The following is an 18,457-nucleotide window of genomic DNA, read 5'->3' as shown; positions in this document are numbered from 1 at the left end:
GAGACGATGGTTCTCTGCACCCCCTACACCCATGGCTGCTTGACAGAAGGCTCACGTGGGTCCCCCTGGTTGTTGGTACCATGGGGAAGCCAGAAGACCTCTGCCCAGGCTTGGCCAGTCTATGCCGGGAACCCACCAACCCCTCCCCATCCCCTACTCCATCATCTTCACAGTCTCCTTCTCCCTCCCCACACCACTGGTGGCCAGCTGTCTTGGTTCCTGTGTAATTATGTGAGCCCCAGCCATGCCCTCGACTCTTGGGGCAGCCTCAGTTTCCATGTGTATCTTGCTGAAAGCAGAGAGAGAAGAAAAAGCATCATTTGCACAAACAGTTTCACATCTGGGAATTTAATCCTACCGAAATCGATCACCCTCACATATGGAAAGATAAATGTGCGAGGATGTTCATAGGAGCAATATTTGTAAGGGGTGGGGGGTGGGGAAAACCTAAATGTCCATCACTCTGGTAATGGCTGTGCCCATTCCATAGGATTCTGTGTGGCTATTAAAAGGACGGCATCTACCTGTATGTGTGGATTAGACAGAACAGCAGGACGTACCATTACATTAAAAGGCCATGTACATGCCTGTTCCCATTTCTATAATTTAAAAAATGGATGTAAATATTGTAGCATCTGCTTCATAGGGTTGTCACGAGGAATATGTGGGTCAGTAGGTGCCAAGTGCTTAGAATAGTGTCTGACCCACATAGTAGGCACTCAGGTGTTAGATATGATTGTTACCTTTGCTGTTATTTCATTCTCTGTCTTGCTGTAGCCTGAGCTTCAATAACTTTAAAAGTACAGGAAAGGGTTACAATTGGCCTTCCCACCATAATGGTCTTCTGTCCTCTCAGGGTCATCATAGAAGGATGGAGTATGACATTTCTCCTGGGGTCACATTATCCCTCACCAGATCCATGTGCCTGGGGTCACAAACTCAGCTTGGTTTGCCCAGAACCATCTGATTTTAAAATGAAAAATTCTGTGTCCTGGACACCCCCTCAGTCCTGGGGACACCAGGACAGTTGACCACTCTCCGTATGCCCCCGCTGGCCCAGTTGCTTTAGGTGGAATACAGACAAGTAGTCATCATTGCTTTTCACACGTGCCAGGAAAAAACATTTAAAACAGTACGTCAGAATGGAATATTACTCAGCCTTAAAAAGGAGAGGAATTCTGACATGGGCTGCCATGTGGATGAACCTTGAGGGCACTGTGCCAAGGGAAAGAAGCCAGTCACAAAAAGATAAATGCTGTCTGATCCCACTTATACATGGTTCCCAGAATTTAACGTATCTGTGAACATGACTGGTCACAGAGACGGACAGTAGAAGGGTGGCTGCCAGGGGGTTGGGGGGGAAGTGGGGAGTTGTTTAGTGGATTCAGAGTTTCAGTTTTGCAAGATGAGAAGAGTTCTAGAGATGGATGGTGGTGATGGTTGCAGGACAAAACAAATGTACTTCATATGACTGAACTGTACACTTAAAATGGTTAAGATGGCAAATTTTATATTATGTCTATCTTACCACAATTTAAGATTTGGAATAGAAAGGTACATCTGCTGCCACAAATAGCATTGCCTGTGGCGATGCTCAGGTGGTATTAAATTGAACACACATAGAAAGTAACTGTGCAGATGATTCACTAGTGGAAGAAGTTGGGGAAATACTGACAGAACGTTCTGAGCTCAGCTGGAAGGTACTCAGCCTCACACCCTCAGCTTGCCGGAGTCCGCGGTCCTCCGTCCACCACCCCTCATGCACGTTTCTGCTCCACAGATGTCCTACCTGCCCACTGCATCCAGGAAGCCTAAATCTGGTGCCCTCTGGAGCTGCACATACCCAGCAGCATCAGGGGTTTGAAATCTTGAATCCTGACATTCACGAAAACTCTGTGCTGAATTTGGCCTTCGCACTGTCAGCTTCCCCGTTAGCTGTGAGTGCTTCTGGCTGAATCTAAGCATCCTGTATGGGGCAGGGGTGCTAGGGCACAGCATGGGGGGCAGGAGGGACCCAAAGGACAGCAGTTGGCTCTGAGTTGGGCTCCTTCCAAGGGAGGCTTAGCAAGCTCCATCCCCTCCCCCACCCTGCCACATGCTGCCAGCAGACAGGTGTGACTGACTGGGCTTCTGGGCACCCAGGGACCTGAGAGCTGTACCCCTTCCTCCTGTGTGTCTTCATGCCTAGAATCAGATGCATATCCAACACTCAGGGCAGTCTGGTGGCCCTCTGGCAGCCAGTTCCTAATTCTGACACCAGCCGGGAGACTGTAGACCGGGCCCTTCTATGGGGTGCTTCCCAAACCATACTCTGCAGAACATTTATGGGAAAAAAGCAAGCCTTCCAAGTTCAAATCAGGTCTTTATACTGCTGTCCCCAGTTTAGAATGTCTTAAGCTTCTGATGTTCACGATGGCAATAATAATACTATTAAATACCAGTTAACCTTTATCGAGGGCTTACTCCGGGCCGGATGCTCCTGCACGGGTCTCACATGCATTATTTCATTTAATACTCCCAACACCTGAGGCTTATTGAGATGAAAGTAACTTGGCTGAAGTCCGGGTTCTCAGCAAGAGACCATGGGGAGAAGATGAAGAAGGAAAAAGGAAGAGAATTAACTACCAATATTCAGGCCTGACTTAAAGGAGCTCTCCTTAAACTTTAAAGGGCACACACATCACCTGGGAGTCTTGTTAAACAGCAAATTTTAACTCAGTAGGTCCTGGGTGGAGCCTGTGATGTGGCATGTCTAATGGCAGTGGGTGATGCTGCCAGGCCAAAGGCCAGGCTCTGAATAAGGAGGCCTTGGAGCACCTGTGTGTTCTCTCCTGTCCCTGGGATGGAATTCATTCATTCATTCACTCATTCGCTCGTTCACTTGCAGAAGGCCCCTCTAGTAGTGAAGAAGGTGAGCTTTGGCTTTTGGAGCCAGGTTCTGCACTTTTCACTAAATGGGCATTTTCTGAGTCTCAGTCACCTATCTGGAAAGTGGGAATGAAGATTAAATGCAATAAATTGTGGCAAAAATCTGCCCCAGGGCCTAGAGTGTGGTGGAACAGTCCATAAATACTGGTGGTTTTGGAATTTATTGTACTATTCATGTGTATTTATTCCTGTCAACCAAGGTTCCCATGTTTCCAATAAGTTTATTTACATTAAAACTAACGTATTTATTAAAATAAAGTATTTACTTAAATTTTTATTGAGTTATTTCCACAAAGATGTCCCAGTGGTTCCAAAGGCTACAGGGATGAGTCCCAGGGTCCCCACCATGAACCAGAGGGACTGGCATAGATGTGTCTTCTGATAATTTCCACAAAAGGTGGAAGGAAATTGGGGAGGTGATGGATACCAGTGATGAGTTGTCGGAACCACTGGGCAAGTGAGTCCACTGGAAAGGAGTGAGAAATGCATGTGAGGGGGAGAGAGCCAGAGAGAGACTGGAACTGGGTAAAACGACAACAGATCACAAGCTGTTAATTATCCGGAGGGAACTAAATATTATGCAGGCAATTACCGACAGGCGTCTGCAAGCCACAATAGGGAAATGTGGTCCCCAGCTGAATTCCATCTCCCCTGCAGAAGGGCTGGGGGGCACAGATTTGAGCTTGCAGGGCCAGCTCTCCACTCAGGGGTCCCCTCCTGGTCCAGCCAAGCCAGGACCCGGCGCTGGGCTTTGAAAATCGGCTTTATCCACAAGCTCTGGCCTGAAATCTGCAGCCCCCTCCTCCTCCGCCCTCCCTCCCCCAAGATGTCATCTTTTGAGAAGATTTCATGTGGAAGCATCGCTAAGTAAATTCGCTAAATGCCTATTCATCCCCGTCAGATGGGGACTCGGTGAAGCGGTAAATGTGAAAATGGCCCCAGCTCGCGGCCCTGAAAGGCGCTTTCTGGGGCTGCCAAATGGAGCCGAGGCCGCTGACCCTGGGAGGCCTGAGGCTTCGCGAGAGGGGGCCCCGGGAGCCCCGGCCCGGCCCCTTCAATCCTCCCACCGACGCCGCTGAGAGGCCCCTCTTTATTATTCCTGCTGCCAGGGACCCATTCAGAGGTTAACTTGTCCCTGCATTCATCAGGACGACAATAATGAACTGTCGCAGAGAGTAACGAGAGGGTTGGTAAATAGGAACCGCAAAGACGGGGAGATGGAACAGGCCTCTTTATGGTTTGGAAAGAGAGATTGCTTTCATTTCTTTTACAGGCGGGCTTAGTTTCCACCTCTCCAGGAACTTTGAGAGGCTCTCTGCCCCCCGTAACCGGGCGCGAGGCTCGCGTGGGCTTCACCTCGCCTGCGGAGATGCTCCACGTGCGGACGGACACGTGGGCTCGGCCTTTTGTCTGCGTCCCTGGAATTCACCTCTGCGCGCATCCGCAGGGCCAAGCTTTCTGCGCTGGTGCCGGGCTGACGTTGTAATGCAGACACACGGGGTTTTTCTGGCGCCTGCCGCCGCTAGAATGGCCAGTTAGGAAGTGCTGTTGGTTTCAGTAATAGGACGGGGATGTCGGCGGCGCTCTTTCCACTGCAGCATCACCTAGCGGCTCAGTCCCCCTCCTCTGGAATTATGAGTTGGTCAACAGGAGTCGTCCAGTCAGAGAGCAGGGGCTCGGAGTGGCGCGACTGCAGGTGATGCGAAGAAATGAAGGAGAGGGTGAGGGGTGGGCGGCCCCGACGAGGTGGTGGGAGGCCAAGAGCAGAGCAGCTGGCATTTATTGTGCACCTACTGTGTGCCCTATAAGTACACTCAGTTATCCATCAGTGTATATGCCCAGTGTGTGCAGGGCAGCCAGATGAAGGCCTCCACTCAGAGGTTAGATGACTTACTCTAGGACACACAGCTGGGTCAGGAGTGGAGCTGGGATCTGTCCCCAGACCTTTCTGCTTCTAGAGCCCAGGCTTGGCTTTCTAAGGTACCCACTTGCCCCCCCCCCACCCCCAAAGGTGTAGCCTACATTCTATTCCCAGAAATGCACCTTCAGCTTTTCTACCTAATTTGAAACAATGGTTAACCCTTTCCTTATAAGTAAAAACCCCTGAGCAGAGAAGCCCGGTGATAAAGGAGCTGTCACTTCAGCACCGTTTACCTGTTTGGGTTTATTCAGCGTAAGAGGCGACTGCATTTCTGGCAGATGGAGACCCATGTGACTGTCTTTTAAAATACTGTCACAGCTGTATGCACAAGCTGATTAGCTGTGACTGCACTGCTACTTCCAGGACTGATGGCGATAAATTTGGGATAACAATGCTGGGAACGATGTCACCCATTTGTATCGCACTTCATATTTCTTAAAGCTCTCTCCATCAGTAGCCCAGCGATTGTAGAGCACTTGGTATCTGTTCATTCATTCATTGATTCATTCATTCCTCAAAATGCATTTGAAGGAGTCAGTTCAAACTCATCTCACCTTGAGTCATTCATTCGTCCAACAAACATTAATGTACCTCCTACTATGTGCCAGTGATGAACAAGTTTAATTAGCTTCTGTCCTCATGGAGCTTACATCCTAATGTAAACAAATTCAGCACTTCGGGTTGGTGATAAGATTAGGATGTAAACAGAGTGATGTGATAAGGGTGAGGGTGGGGGAGGCAGGTGCTGCTTCAGGTTGGGTGGCCAAAAAAGCCTCTTGGAAGAGGTGACATTTGAAAGGAGACCTGGATGAAAAGAGCAGATGTGGGAAGATTTGGGGCTTAAGTTCCCAGGCACAGCAAGTGCAAAGGCCCTGAGGTTACTCTGTATCTGGCATTGAGGTATTCGCAAGGAGTTCACAGCATATGAAGTATGTAGGAGACAAACAAACAGTCCATTTTAGTGGACTGGGGTAAGCTTGGTGATGGCAACACATGAAAGAAGGAGGGGACCTGGTTTCTGTGACAAAGAAGGGAGCCAGGAGTCAAAGTCTCCATGGTCTCTAGACGACCCTGACTTTCCTCTCGGTTTGTTTCCACAGGACAAACGACCAGCTGGTGGCATTTCTCTCCCGCTACCGAGATATGAATTTCTTGAAGTCACATGGCCGGGACAATGCAAGGTAGTGTATCCTCCCCCTACCCTTATGGAAAAGGGAAATGGAAATCGGAGTGATCATTTGGGGGCTTCCTTCCAGGCTGGTTTGATGCAGCCAGAGAAGAGTTGAGGATGGGGGAGAGGCATGGCATGGGTTGGCCTTGGCCCTTTCTTGCAGGATCTGAAGCGGTCTCTCCTGCCAGCTGGGAACAGAGATATTAGCCAATGTATCACATCATGTCATAGTCCTTTACTCCTTTTTTTCCCAAGCACTTTTATGAATCCATTTTCCCATTATGGCAATCCTTTGAGGAAAGTAAGGTAGCCATTTTTAATTCCCATTTTATTGATTGGAAGACTGAGGCCCATAATTTAAGCGATGTCCCCCAATCATTCATTTGGTCAAGCAGTCACTGAACAAGTGTTCACCTAGTGCCACGCATGTACCATGTACCCTTCTAGAGATGAACAAGACAAAATCCTCACTGTCATGGAGTTTTCTTACTAGTGGAAGAGTCTCATGTCAACATGGAGTTGAACTCAAATATCCTCACTCCCAGCCTTGTGCCCTCACTCTTGCTGCCAAGACATTGGCAGGGATTTGAGGCACCTGGAAGCCCAACCTGGATCCATTGCGCTTCTCTTGCTTAAACTCAGTGAAGCCAAACAGCATCACCCTCTTTGAGCTGATTCTAAATCTCCATGGCCAGTGGTCACTAGAAGGGATACAGTCTTGAGCGCCCTCTGTAGGAGAGATCACGTGATCCCCTTCACCATCCAGACAGAAAACACCATTAAAAACCCGCCCCAGATCACTCTGCCATCTTAGAGCCTTTTTCTAGCATTGTACTCAGAGCTTAATGTGGCGGCTCATGGGATAATTTTAGCTTGTTAATGTGTTTTGTTTGGCCCTTGTGCTAGTTTTGTTTTGTTTTGTTTAATTCAGGTACTTCATTTGAAAATTAATAGCCCCATTTGAAAAATCGCAAAACTTCCCAGGGAAATTCAGATTTCTGGCTCATCTTAAAAGATCCAGAGGTCCACTACCTATGCCTGCATATTCTCATGGCGTTATCATCTGGATCTTAGACAAAGCCCATGCTCCACAGGCCCCTGCAGTCATCACTGCCCCTTCCCCTACCTGGCCCCACTGGCATTTCAGTTTGCAGTCTCTGCCATGGTGTTCTCTGCCTCTGCTGATGGAGGTTTTGTCTGGCTCTGTGATTCGGTTTACCCGGATATCCAAAGCAGGGAGGGACAAAGCAAGCAGTGGGCTCCACTTCCTGAGCTTTAAAGAAGCAACCTCAGGCATGGGGGGTTATAACTCTGGTAGAGCACGTGCTTAGCACGCATGAGGTCCTGGGTTCAATTCCCAGTACCTCCGTAAAAAAGAAAAAAAAAAAGCAGCAACCTCAGAACCCTTGTGCTGTATCGTTTTCTTAATTTTAACTTCGATTTTATCCAGCTGTCTATTGATAGGTTGTTCCTGTCCTACTGACAGCCTGCATTCTTCCCATGTGAAGGGAGTCCACAGACTTGAAGATGCTCTGGAAATTAGCACAGATCAGTGCAGCGTGTTCCAGCTGCTAAGTTGAAGAGGCCTGGGTGGATAAAAAAGAAGAATTATAGTCATATAGTGTGTTGTGTTCCTACTAAGTGCCCATCATTCTGCTGGGCCCTTTTCCCACAGGATCCAGTTTCCTTCTTACAGCCACTCAATGCAAAAATAAGAACTATTATCTCCATTTGTCAGGAGAAGAAAGGGGGTCTTTGGGAGCCTAAATGATTTTCCCAAAGTTACACAGCTGGTAAGTGCTAGGATTTGAACCCAGTTCTCTGTCTCCAAAGCCCACGGAAGTGGGGTGGAGCTGAACAAGATTCCACTGAGGTGGTTAGTTATCAGAGCTAACCCAGATATTGGCTTCTCCACCTTTAGGTAGAGAATGAAGACCCTTCTTCCCTTCTACGTAACTTTATGATACATTTTTTGTGCAAAATCACATCATGAGAAAGGAATCCACTGTAAGTTGATAGACTTGTGTCTGAATTACATCCACCCTAGTATTGTTGTTATCAGCCTACTCAGTATTTATTCTCTGTCTACTATTTCCAGTCTTTGTGCTAGGAACTGGGTACAACACAGAGGTTAAAATCCTGAGGTTTTGAGATTATCCCTATTCGGTTGGGGTTCTGATCAACCATGTCTTGGCTGTGTTGCATTGGACAGATGACTTAACCTCTCTGAGCCTGTTCCTTTATCTATACAATGGAAATATTAATAGACTTATACTTATGAGATTGTTGAAAGGATTAAATGAGATGTTGTATATAAAGCATTGAGCACATGATAAATGCCCTGTGGTGATGGTGATGATGATGGTGGTGGTGATGTCATTGCTATGCTAAACATTAGACTACAATATTACTGGTGGGACAAAAAAATAGATGGTGTATGGGCCAGAATTGTGCCTCCGGACATGGGAGGGTATCCTGTGTACTTGATGTGCAGTTGACAGGTGGTACCCCAGTGGCACAGCATAAAGGACAGGGTAAAGGCTCAGGCCAAGGAGACATTGCTTTTACTTCCCTCCAACAAGTGTGCAGACTGTGCAGGGCTTAGCTGTGGTTTTGCACTGGTGGTGTGTTAGGAAGGACTCTTTTTGGTGGGAAACGACAGAAACCTAGCTCAAACCTCTTAAGAGATGAAGGAAGATACCGGCTAATTCAGCTAAAACATTAGTATCTGACTTCAGACATGGCTGAATCAAGCAGTTCTAATGACATCATCAAACCCAGACTTTGTTAGTTTTGGGTTTTTTTTTTTTTTTGACTGTTTAATTATTTCTTATTCTCCCTGGAAAGTGTTTAAAGTAAAATAAACACATCACATCAAATAGCCAAGCAGTTCAGTGACTGTAATTTTTTAATTGAGATGTAATTGACATATATGTTGTTAGTTTCAGGTGTACAGTGTAACAAGTCAGTATATGTATATATTGTAAAATGACCACCACAGTAAGTCTTGCTAACATCCATCACCACCCATAGTTACTTTTTTTCTTGTTATGAGAACTTTTAAGATCTTAGCAAATTATGGGTTACTACAAGATATAATATAGTTCCCTGTGCTATACAGAAGAAATTTGTTTTTTATCTATTTTATATATATAGTAGTTAATATTTGCAAATCTTGATCTCCCAATTTATCCCTTCCCACCTCCTTTCCCCCAGGTAACCATAAGATTGTTTACTATGTCTGTGAGTCTGTTTCTGTTTTGTAGATGAGTTCATTAGTGTCTTCTTTTTTCTTTTTTTAGATTCCACATATGAGTGATATCATATGGTATTTTTTTTTCTCTTTCTGGCTTAGTTTACTTAGAATGACAATCGCCAGGTCCATTCATGTTGCTGCAAATGGCATTATTTTATTCTTTTTTATGGCTGAGTAATATTCCAAACAATACAGTATTATTAGCTATGGTCACCATGCAGTCCATTACTTCACCAGGACTTTTTTATTTTATAACTGGAAGTTTGTACCTTTGACCATCCTCACTCATTAACTTAACTTCTGTTAGTTCTCTTTTCTTTTGTGTTGGTTTACTTTTCTGCCTCCAGATGGTGACCCTTCTCAATGTATTAGCCTCATTTTACGGATAAGGAAACGGAGACTCAGAGAAGTAACTTGCTTAAACTTGCTCAACAAGGGCAGGGCTAGGACTCAGACCCAGATGACTGTGTCCCCCGAGCCCCAGCTCAGAATCCCTGCATGATACATCCTCTCTGCATTCTGGTCCTGCTTTCCTTCAATCCACTGAGTGGCTTTGAGGAAGCAGCTCTGCTTCTCTGGGCTTCATTTTCTCCCTTTGAAAAATGAAAGGACTGGATGAGATGGTCTCCAAGTCCCCTCACATTCTGGTTGTCCATACTTCGGGCCCAGCCCTTGCAAAAGACAAGGTGACAGAGACAGAGGGCTTAAAAGACAGAGAGATGGGGAGGGACCAGAGCAAGCAGTGAGATACAAAATAGGCCGCAGGGTGCTTCTACTGTTAATTCCACTTGGTTCCTAACAGCAGTTTTGACCTTCTGTCTCCATCCCCAGCCTTTAGCAGCCGATTTGGACTTCCAGCTCCCACTGCTAAGACATGGCATAGAGGCAAACTAGTATTTTAATAGCTGCCAAATTGATCCTGACTGTTCCTGTAATTAAATGAAGGGGAGTGTCGTGTTCACTGTATTTCCCTGCTTTCCTCCAAAAATGAGGTGACTAGATATATTAAAAGACCAGTAGCACAGTTATCCTTTTCCCAGATAACCTTGGCACGGCTAGCAGAAGCAGCTGTCCTGAAGTCTGCTCGCAGCCCAAATGAGTGGGGCTTAGCAAATATCGCCAGGAACTCCTGGCTTCTGCTCAGGGAGCCTCAGAGAAGTTACCCAAATCTCGGCAACTTGATCAAGTCTCAGTATGTGGGGACAGCCTCCTTACCGGGAAGTGGAAAGGATCAGTCATTAATCTCAGCCGGATTAGAGTTTCCTCAGGGACTTTTCCAGCCTTAGTTGTTTTAAATTCTCCAAATAATTCAAGGTCACCAGGGCCCCAGTGCTTAGCCCTGGGGCACAGTGTGGTGTAGTGCTGAGAGCACATACATTGGGGTCCAGCCACCTGTGTCAAAGGGCCAGCTCCACCATGTGACAGCCATGGGACTCAGACCAATGGCTTTGACTCGCCATCCTCCGTGTTCTCATCTTTATAAGATCCGGACAGCGATGTGAGGATTGTGGAGGACTGAGAATCCTCACTGACCACAGGATGCACCGAGCCAGGTGCTTCCAAGTGTGTTATCCCATTTTAGAGATGAGTACAACTGAGGCTTGGAAAGTTACTTTAGCTTGTTCAAGTCCCACAGCTAGTGAACAGCACAGGTGGGATTGGAACCTGGTTAGGTCTGACTTTTAAGGCCTGTGTTCTTTTATGATTAGTGACTGCATCTGAGAGGACCTGTAGTTTTAAGTTCTTGGAGTGTGTGGATAAAAGAGCAAAATTCTGCTAGTTTTAAGCAGAATCATTTTTTTAAATGAGTGGAGAAGGGAAATTGGTTCTTCCTCTACTTTCTGGAGTCAGCTGATCCCAAAATGTATTCAGGATCTACCAGTGAGATCATGAATCTATATGTGAGATTATTTTGGGTAGTTCATAAATGGGCATCATGGGAGAGTTGATTTTATGTGTATCAACAAAAATTTATATAATTAACCCATCTAATCCATGACTTCATGAATATTAGGAGTAAATTTTCAAAAAAAAAACAGTTGAAGCTATCTAAAATTGGTTTAGAAACAATAGTAAGGGAATTCTCATATAGACTTCATAAGGCCAATAGCATAGCAGTTAAGAATTCTGGAGCCAGACTGCCAGGGTTCACATGCTAAGCACTCACTAGTTGTGTGACCTTAGGTAAGTTATGTCAATCACTTGTCCTTAGTTTCATCATCTGTAAAATGGGCATAATGATGATAAGACCAATCTCATAGAACTGCTGCAAGAATTGAATGAACGAATATATGGATAAACTCTCAGTATAGATAGTTGTGCATATTAAGTTGATGATGGTGCTGATGGTGATGGTGGTGATGGTGACAATGAAAGAAAAAATCTTGCAGGTGGTATGCGTACAAATGATTAACACTTTAGAAGCACTTTCTACAACTCTTAGAGAAACAACAAGTGCTTCAGATGCAAGAAGGCTAAACTGGAAGGAAGCTAGGAGGGATCCCAGCCCTCAGGTCAGAAGTAACAGAAGCAAGTTTCCTCCTGTTCCGAGGTTTGAGACCCACCTGTTAGAGGTGGCACCCCCCACACTGGGCACCAGAATGGCAGCCAAGCAGCTCCCGTAGCTTCTTCTTTCTGACACTGAACTAATCTTCAGGCCCAAACCTCCCTTGATGTATAAACAGGCAACTGTTTAACCAAAAGTTGGCAAACCCATCGAGAGCCTGGCCAGGAACCTCCTCCAAGCAAATCTGCTTTCCAGAGGCTCTTCAGTGCCAACTTGCTTATCAGGAGAAGAGCTGTCTCCCCATCTGTCTTGTAGCATCATGATTGATGGGAGGAGATAATTAATATCACATCTCCAATGGGGAAAGCAGATTTCATTTCCCTCTCGCTTTTCTTAAACCCAACCAATGAGTTTATCACTGTTTGCATGTTCACTTTATTTAATCCAGTTATGGCAGCCATGTCAAAATAAAGCTTAGCCTCACACAGGCACCCACACCAAGCTGTGTACACATGCACTCTCTGGGCTGCATGGGTTTTGAGGTCAAGTCTAGAACTTTTACTTTTTCAAAACAATGCAGGTCGAAGTCAGACCAAAGACTACAAGAAAAGTACATGCACGGTGTCATCTCTGACATAGAGAGTTTGACTATTATTTTCTTCTTTGCTTTCCTTTTGTGTTCCATGCCTTCTATGGAGGGCATGCATTACTTTTATAATCAGAACAGAAGGCAGTGGGCATTGTTTTTAGATATGTGCACGATATGGAAAATCAATTAGCCCTCAATGGACCTGTAGACTCTTGAATGTGCAAGGTGTTTGGGGCCCTGACTGCTGTGAAGAGCACAGGCCACTGAGCAGGGACTCTTAATTTCAAGATTTGGGCCCCTGACTCTGCATTTCTGCACAGGCTGGTTTTTCTTCCCTTCTTGGATGTCCAATCCAAGTGAGCTTTCTTTGTACAGGGCATGTGTAATGGTAGTTATGTGTGTAGGGTGTACTGTGTGCCAGGGACTGTCCCAAATGCTTTACAGATATTAATTCTTTCAATTCTCACAACAATCCCATGCTGTAAATGCAGTCATTATCACGGCCACTTTCCAGATGAGGACACTGAGGCTAAAGAGATTAAATAGCCCACAGCTTGGAAGCGGGGAAACAGACTTGAACCCAGGCAGTCTGGCTCCAGAGTCTGCACTCCTAGCCACTGTGCTACACTGATTCCCTAAGCATGTTCATCATGGAATTTCCTGCCCTGTCCAGACCACATGTACTTACAAGTGATACGGTCCTTCCACCAGTCAGGCCAGAGTCTGCCTCTTCTGTGATTGGTCTCCTCTTGATTGAGGCAGTGAAGCTGAGCGTCTCCCTTAAAATCTCACTCCCACCACCTTAGCCTCTTTTCATTCATCTGGACTTTTGCACAAACTATAATTTTATATTAATATGTTTTGTAGCTCTTTCTGCCTACTTATTTATTAAAGTAGTGTTATAGCCTTGTGACTAAGAGTGTGGAATCCAGAGCCTGACTGCTGAGGTTTGAATCCCTCCCCTGCCACTAACCAGCTGTGTGACCTTGGGAAAATTACTTAACCTCCCTGTGCCTTTGTTTCTTCATTTGTAAAATGCACCTTCAGGGTTGTGGAGAAGACTAAATGAGAGAATATACATTATGTGTGAGGAGCAGGACCCAGAAAGTAGCAGGTGCTCAATAGATGTTATTATTTCTGTGTTTGATCTCTTATCCTAGAAGAGCGAGAAGGGCAGGGATGATGTCCGTCTTCTTCACAACCATATTCTCAACACAGAGACCTGGGACTCTGAAGTGCTCTCTAGAGCTGCTGAATGAGCAGATGCCCCAAACCCTTTTGCTCTTCCAACTACTGCAGAATAGGGCCTGACAACTGACTCCAGCCCAAGTCAAGGAACAGCACAACTCACCCTGAGCATATGAGAAATGGCCAGCAGAGCCACCAAACTAGGAATCCAGTGACGTGAATCCTGACTTGTGCCTTGGAAAGAGGGTTTTGTATTTGTTGTTCTCAGACAGAATCCAGATGCCTGTGATGCTTGTCACCTCTCCCACCACAACCATGGGCATTGATTAACTAAAATAATTGCAGGAAGGAAGGGTCTAGCTCAGTGGTAGAGCACGTGCTTAGCATGCATGAGATCCTGAGCTCATTCCCCAGTACCTCCATTAAGATAGATAGATAGATAGATAGATAGATAGACCGACTCAACTCTCCCCACAACAACGACAAAAAAAAAAAAAAAAAAAAAGAGAAAAAAGGACCTTGTAAAAATTTTAAATAAAATAAAATAACTAAAGGAGACAATTTCATTGTTGAGGGCTTTGGGTTTCTGTCCTTGGTGCTGAAATGTCATTATTTTTCAAAGCATAGAGGGTTTCTCCTTTGCCTTGGAGGTGCCCTGCATGTGCTCACCTACCAAATCCCAGAAGAGAGAGGAGGAGAGAGAGAAATTTTAATTTTCTAGCTTGATGAGGAAAAAATGGTAAGCATTTTAGTGAACATTTATTAAGCACTTACTAAGTGCTGAGCACTATGCTGAGCTCTCTCCGTATAAAATATAATCTCATTTAAACTCTCTGAGGCAGAGATTATGATGATCACCATTTTCCATGTAAGAAACTGAGGCATCACATAATCAGGTCACCCAAGGTTACTGGCAGATCTAGGACTTGTGCCAAATATTCTGGCTTCAGAACCCAAGGCTTGGCCCCTGTGTCACATGGCTGTTTTGTGAGTCCATTCACATAGATGGCTGATTTCACACATTGTGTTTTCATGCTTTGTTCTATTACTTTATTTTTAAGCTAAAATGCCTAGGTTGTACTTATGCTAAAGGAGTGATATGGATTCAGTGATAGATCACTGGACAGGAAAAGAGAAGAGGAGATTTTTTCTAGACTATGTGAATTTGAATGACTTTGGATCATATATCTTCTCTGGGTCTCAGTGTGTTGGTTTTTTTTTTTTTTAATCTATAGAATTAGTTATATTAGCTGATTGCTGAGATTCCTTCTTGCTCAAACATGCTGTGAAATCTGAGGGGCAGAGTTCTTCCTTTCAGAATTCATTATAGGACAAGACAGTTCTGGAATAATTCCACAATTGATAAATATGCTGAGATCATAGCCAGGGAATTAACTGAGTTGAGAGACTTCTTCATCATCTGTCTTTTCTGAGACCATTTCCAAAGGCTACAGATACTTTCTTAACTGACCTCTTCTCAGTAGGGGAGATCCAGGACCCCTCATCACCCCCCATCTGATTTCCTTTGATGCTCAACTGAGTAGATTTGGTCCCTGTGACATCCCAGTAGAACCATATTTAGCTATGACTTTGTCCCATAGGGTACCAGTAGAGAAAAATCTCAGGAAGGCAAACCACCCATCCCTGAGAGCCCAGGAGGCAAAATCGAATGCAAATGATTCCACCTTTGCCTTTAAGTAGCCTGTTCTGAAGACAGAAGTCCTTGTGAGGTCTGACAGAAAGCCTCTTCCAGCCAGCAATGAGCCATTTTCTCTTGGGTCACTCATATCTGGGCAGAGTCTTTTTAAGGAAGTAGAAGTTCTCAGAGCTTTCACTTGGGTCCTTTTGGAGGGGACCTTGGTGAATTGGGAGGAAGAATGGCAGAATAGATAAGCACTTGTTGGATTCAAGTCCAGGCCTGTTAGCTATGTGACTTTGGAAAAAATGACTTAACCTATGATTAAGCTCCTTCATTTGTTAAATGTGTGTTAGAATCTGCTACCTGGTTAACTAATGGCAGCTACTTCCTGACTGCATGAAAGGCATAGCTGTTCCTCTTCCCTGTATTCATTCACTCAGTAAGTATTTATTGAGCACTAGCTGTATGCTAGGTACTGTTCTGGGCACTAGAGATACAGCCATGTACAAAAATAGACAAAAATCTCTGCCTTCCTGGGGCTTGTGTCTAGTAGTAGAAATAGACGATACACTAAATAAATACCTTGTGTATTGTATTAGAAAGTGAAAGGTCCTGTGGAGGAAAATAAAATTCGAAAAGAGGATGGAGGAGGGATGTTATCTCCATGGAAGAAGGAATTGATGATGCTGCCTGGGTGAGGATTCCTTGCTAAACACTTTGCAACATCATTCACTACCCTTTTGTAGCTGATCCGGGGAGTTGCCAGGACAAGTGTTGTGGGGCTCATCCTACAGGTGAGGATGAGGAAATGAGGCATTTAGAGAGGGTAAGGCAGCCCCACATCTCACAGTCAGTGAAAGCAGAGGCACGATAGGTACCAGATCCTCGTTGTGTCTGTTCTTCTATGGTGCCACCTGTTGACCCCAGTTTTCCCAGGTAACCAGGTCAACTGTAAATGCAGCCGAAGGGAGGACGGCATCATTGGTCACCTTCTGTGTCCTGGGTCCATTGCTGCAAATCTTCCCTCCACCCCTCAGGCGAGAGCTGTGCACCTTTTCCTGGTGAGCTAGCACTGATGAGAAGATTCAGGTGTTTTCTAACTTACCTTGCTTTCCAACCTTTACCTTTTCAAAGTATGTAAATTCACAGAGAAGAAGAAGAAAAAAAAAGAGCAAATCACTGTCCAAACAGCTGATTCTTTTCACCTGCTAGATATCCAGACCCTGGGCCTCTGCTACCCTCTCTCCATCCAGACCTAAGTTCCTGATAGCCCCTTTCAACCCAGGAACGATTCTGAGACCTGGGCAGTCTTTTGTCTCTATTTACTCATAATTAACCAAAGCACGCATTTGCAGGTTATCAGCTTTCGAAGGCAGTAAATACAGCAGACAATCTCTCAACCCTGTGAATATTTCATTTTGGAGATTACTGCATAAATATTGTATTTAGATATTGTGGTCTGGGACATCACATTAAAATTGCAAGACGATGCTGCTATCCCATCTAATGGAACATGAAATGAAAAAGCTGGTCCATGGAAAGAAAAGTTTCTGCAAGTCTTCCTATCTGTATTTTTTCTCTCTCTTGCTCTCGGTTGGTCTTGATTACCGTGTAAGTTGTGATACAAAGTATCTAAAATTTAAAGTTTTAAGTGTGGTTAAGTGCACCCACTGGACATTATCGTATCATTGGCACCAGCCAGAGTCGAGGTGGGATTTTATTTTCCCAAACTCAGTGGCTTCCTTGAATGGATCAGTTAGAGCCAAGTTTGGTGTCAGTGGGGGCTGTCTGACTATATTGAAAACCCTTCTTTAAGTCACTCTCCAGAGAAAACATGGCTTCGCTAACAAGTTTGGGTTTTACACTTGAAAATATGTGTTAGGGAAAAAACAGGACCAGGGATGCTAGACACCTGAGTCTTCTGGTTGGCTTCTGCCCTTGTGTGTGTCCTCAGAAAAGTTGTCAGCCTTCACTGGGCTTCTGTTCATCCATCTAATGCCTGCCCACACCCTCTTCCTGGGTTTAACAGAGTGACTCAGAGAATGTCACAGCTGGAAAATTACCTTAGAGATTACCCAACTCACAGTTATTATGACCGGTGGTCTATGGGCTGGATTCAGCCTAAGGTTATGCCTTTTTTAGCCAGAAATACTTTTTTTTTTAAGGAATTTGCGTGCTTTTCAGAAAATGCATTCTGTACTTCTTTGCTGACTCCACCTACTGTTATCTTACACTCAGCCCACCTCACACATTTATGTCATTTGTCTGACCCCTGCAGGCATTTAATTTTACAACCTAGACCTAGCCCAACTTTGTCAGTTTCCCATGGGGGAAACTGAGTCAAGGTCATCACTTTCCAAAGTCACCCAAGTGGTTTTTGGTACAGCCACACTACGATGTAGGTGAAAAGCACATTTCAGCAGAATTAAGTCTGTTCACCACCAGCATCGTTGTCATCATTATCTTTATTACACTGTCATCAGTTTTGCTAAGAGTTGAATGTATTGCATCATTGTGCTCAGTGGGTGACCAGTGTCTAGGGGCAGATCCTCTATTTATGCAGAAGAAAGTGCTTGGGCTATGGGCTTACTAGAGAGGTTTCAAGCAGTTCCCTCCAGTGGATTGAGGCAGACCCAGTGGGAGAGATTCTTTCTAGAATTCAGCGTGACCAGCAGGGTGGGACTGTCTCCGGCGTCTCTATCCTGATGTTTGATTATCAAGATAGACCTTTCCTGAGCAGTTGCCTTGCACTGTTCCAGGACCTGTAAGGTGGACAGAGAGGAGGAAGCTGGGGTCAGTTCTAGTGAGAACAGCATCTGCATGGGAGGAGACAGGTAACTTTAATGTGACGACTGTGATGAGGACTGCCGTGGAGCCACAAAGACCTCTAGACACATAGCAGGGGATGCGGACTAGCTTAGTGGAAGAGGTGGCATTAATGTGCCACAACCATGGCTACCTGCCCTACCTGGAGACTAAGAATGTTTGCATCCATCAGAGTGGTGATAAAGTTAAAATCATTCAGGAACGTATTAGTCAGGACTTTCTCAAATGCAAGTGACAGAATCCCTTCTCAAAATACCTTAAGCACATTACCAACAAGTCTGGGGATGAGTCAAGGACTGCAAGATTCAGTTACAAGCAGTTCAGACTCAAGCAGAGTCATCAAGGCTTTGTCTGTCTGTCTGTCTCTCTGCCTTTCGCTTCCTCCCTCTCTCCCTCTCATTTCCCCCTCTCTCTTTTCTCTCGTCTCTTCTGT

General features: G+C 45.2%; 1 protein-coding gene across 1 annotated transcript in view; it reads left to right on the top strand.

Moving 5' to 3' along the window:
* XYLT1 (xylosyltransferase 1) overlaps window positions 1-18,457 on the top strand; it is a 292,362-nt gene that overhangs the window by 239,144 nt on the left and 34,761 nt on the right. Inside the window, exon 6 of the mRNA XM_032460971.1 lies at window positions 5,950-6,030. Coding sequence (XP_032316862.1) covers window positions 5,950-6,030 — 81 coding nt within the window. The remainder of the gene's footprint in view (window positions 1-5,949; window positions 6,031-18,457) is intronic.

The sequence above is a fragment of the Camelus ferus genome, chromosome 18 (genome assembly GCF_009834535.1).
Source record: "Camelus ferus isolate YT-003-E chromosome 18, BCGSAC_Cfer_1.0, whole genome shotgun sequence".
NCBI lineage: Eukaryota > Metazoa > Chordata > Mammalia > Artiodactyla > Camelidae > Camelus > Camelus ferus.
This window is presented reverse-complemented; position numbering and strand designations above follow the sequence as displayed.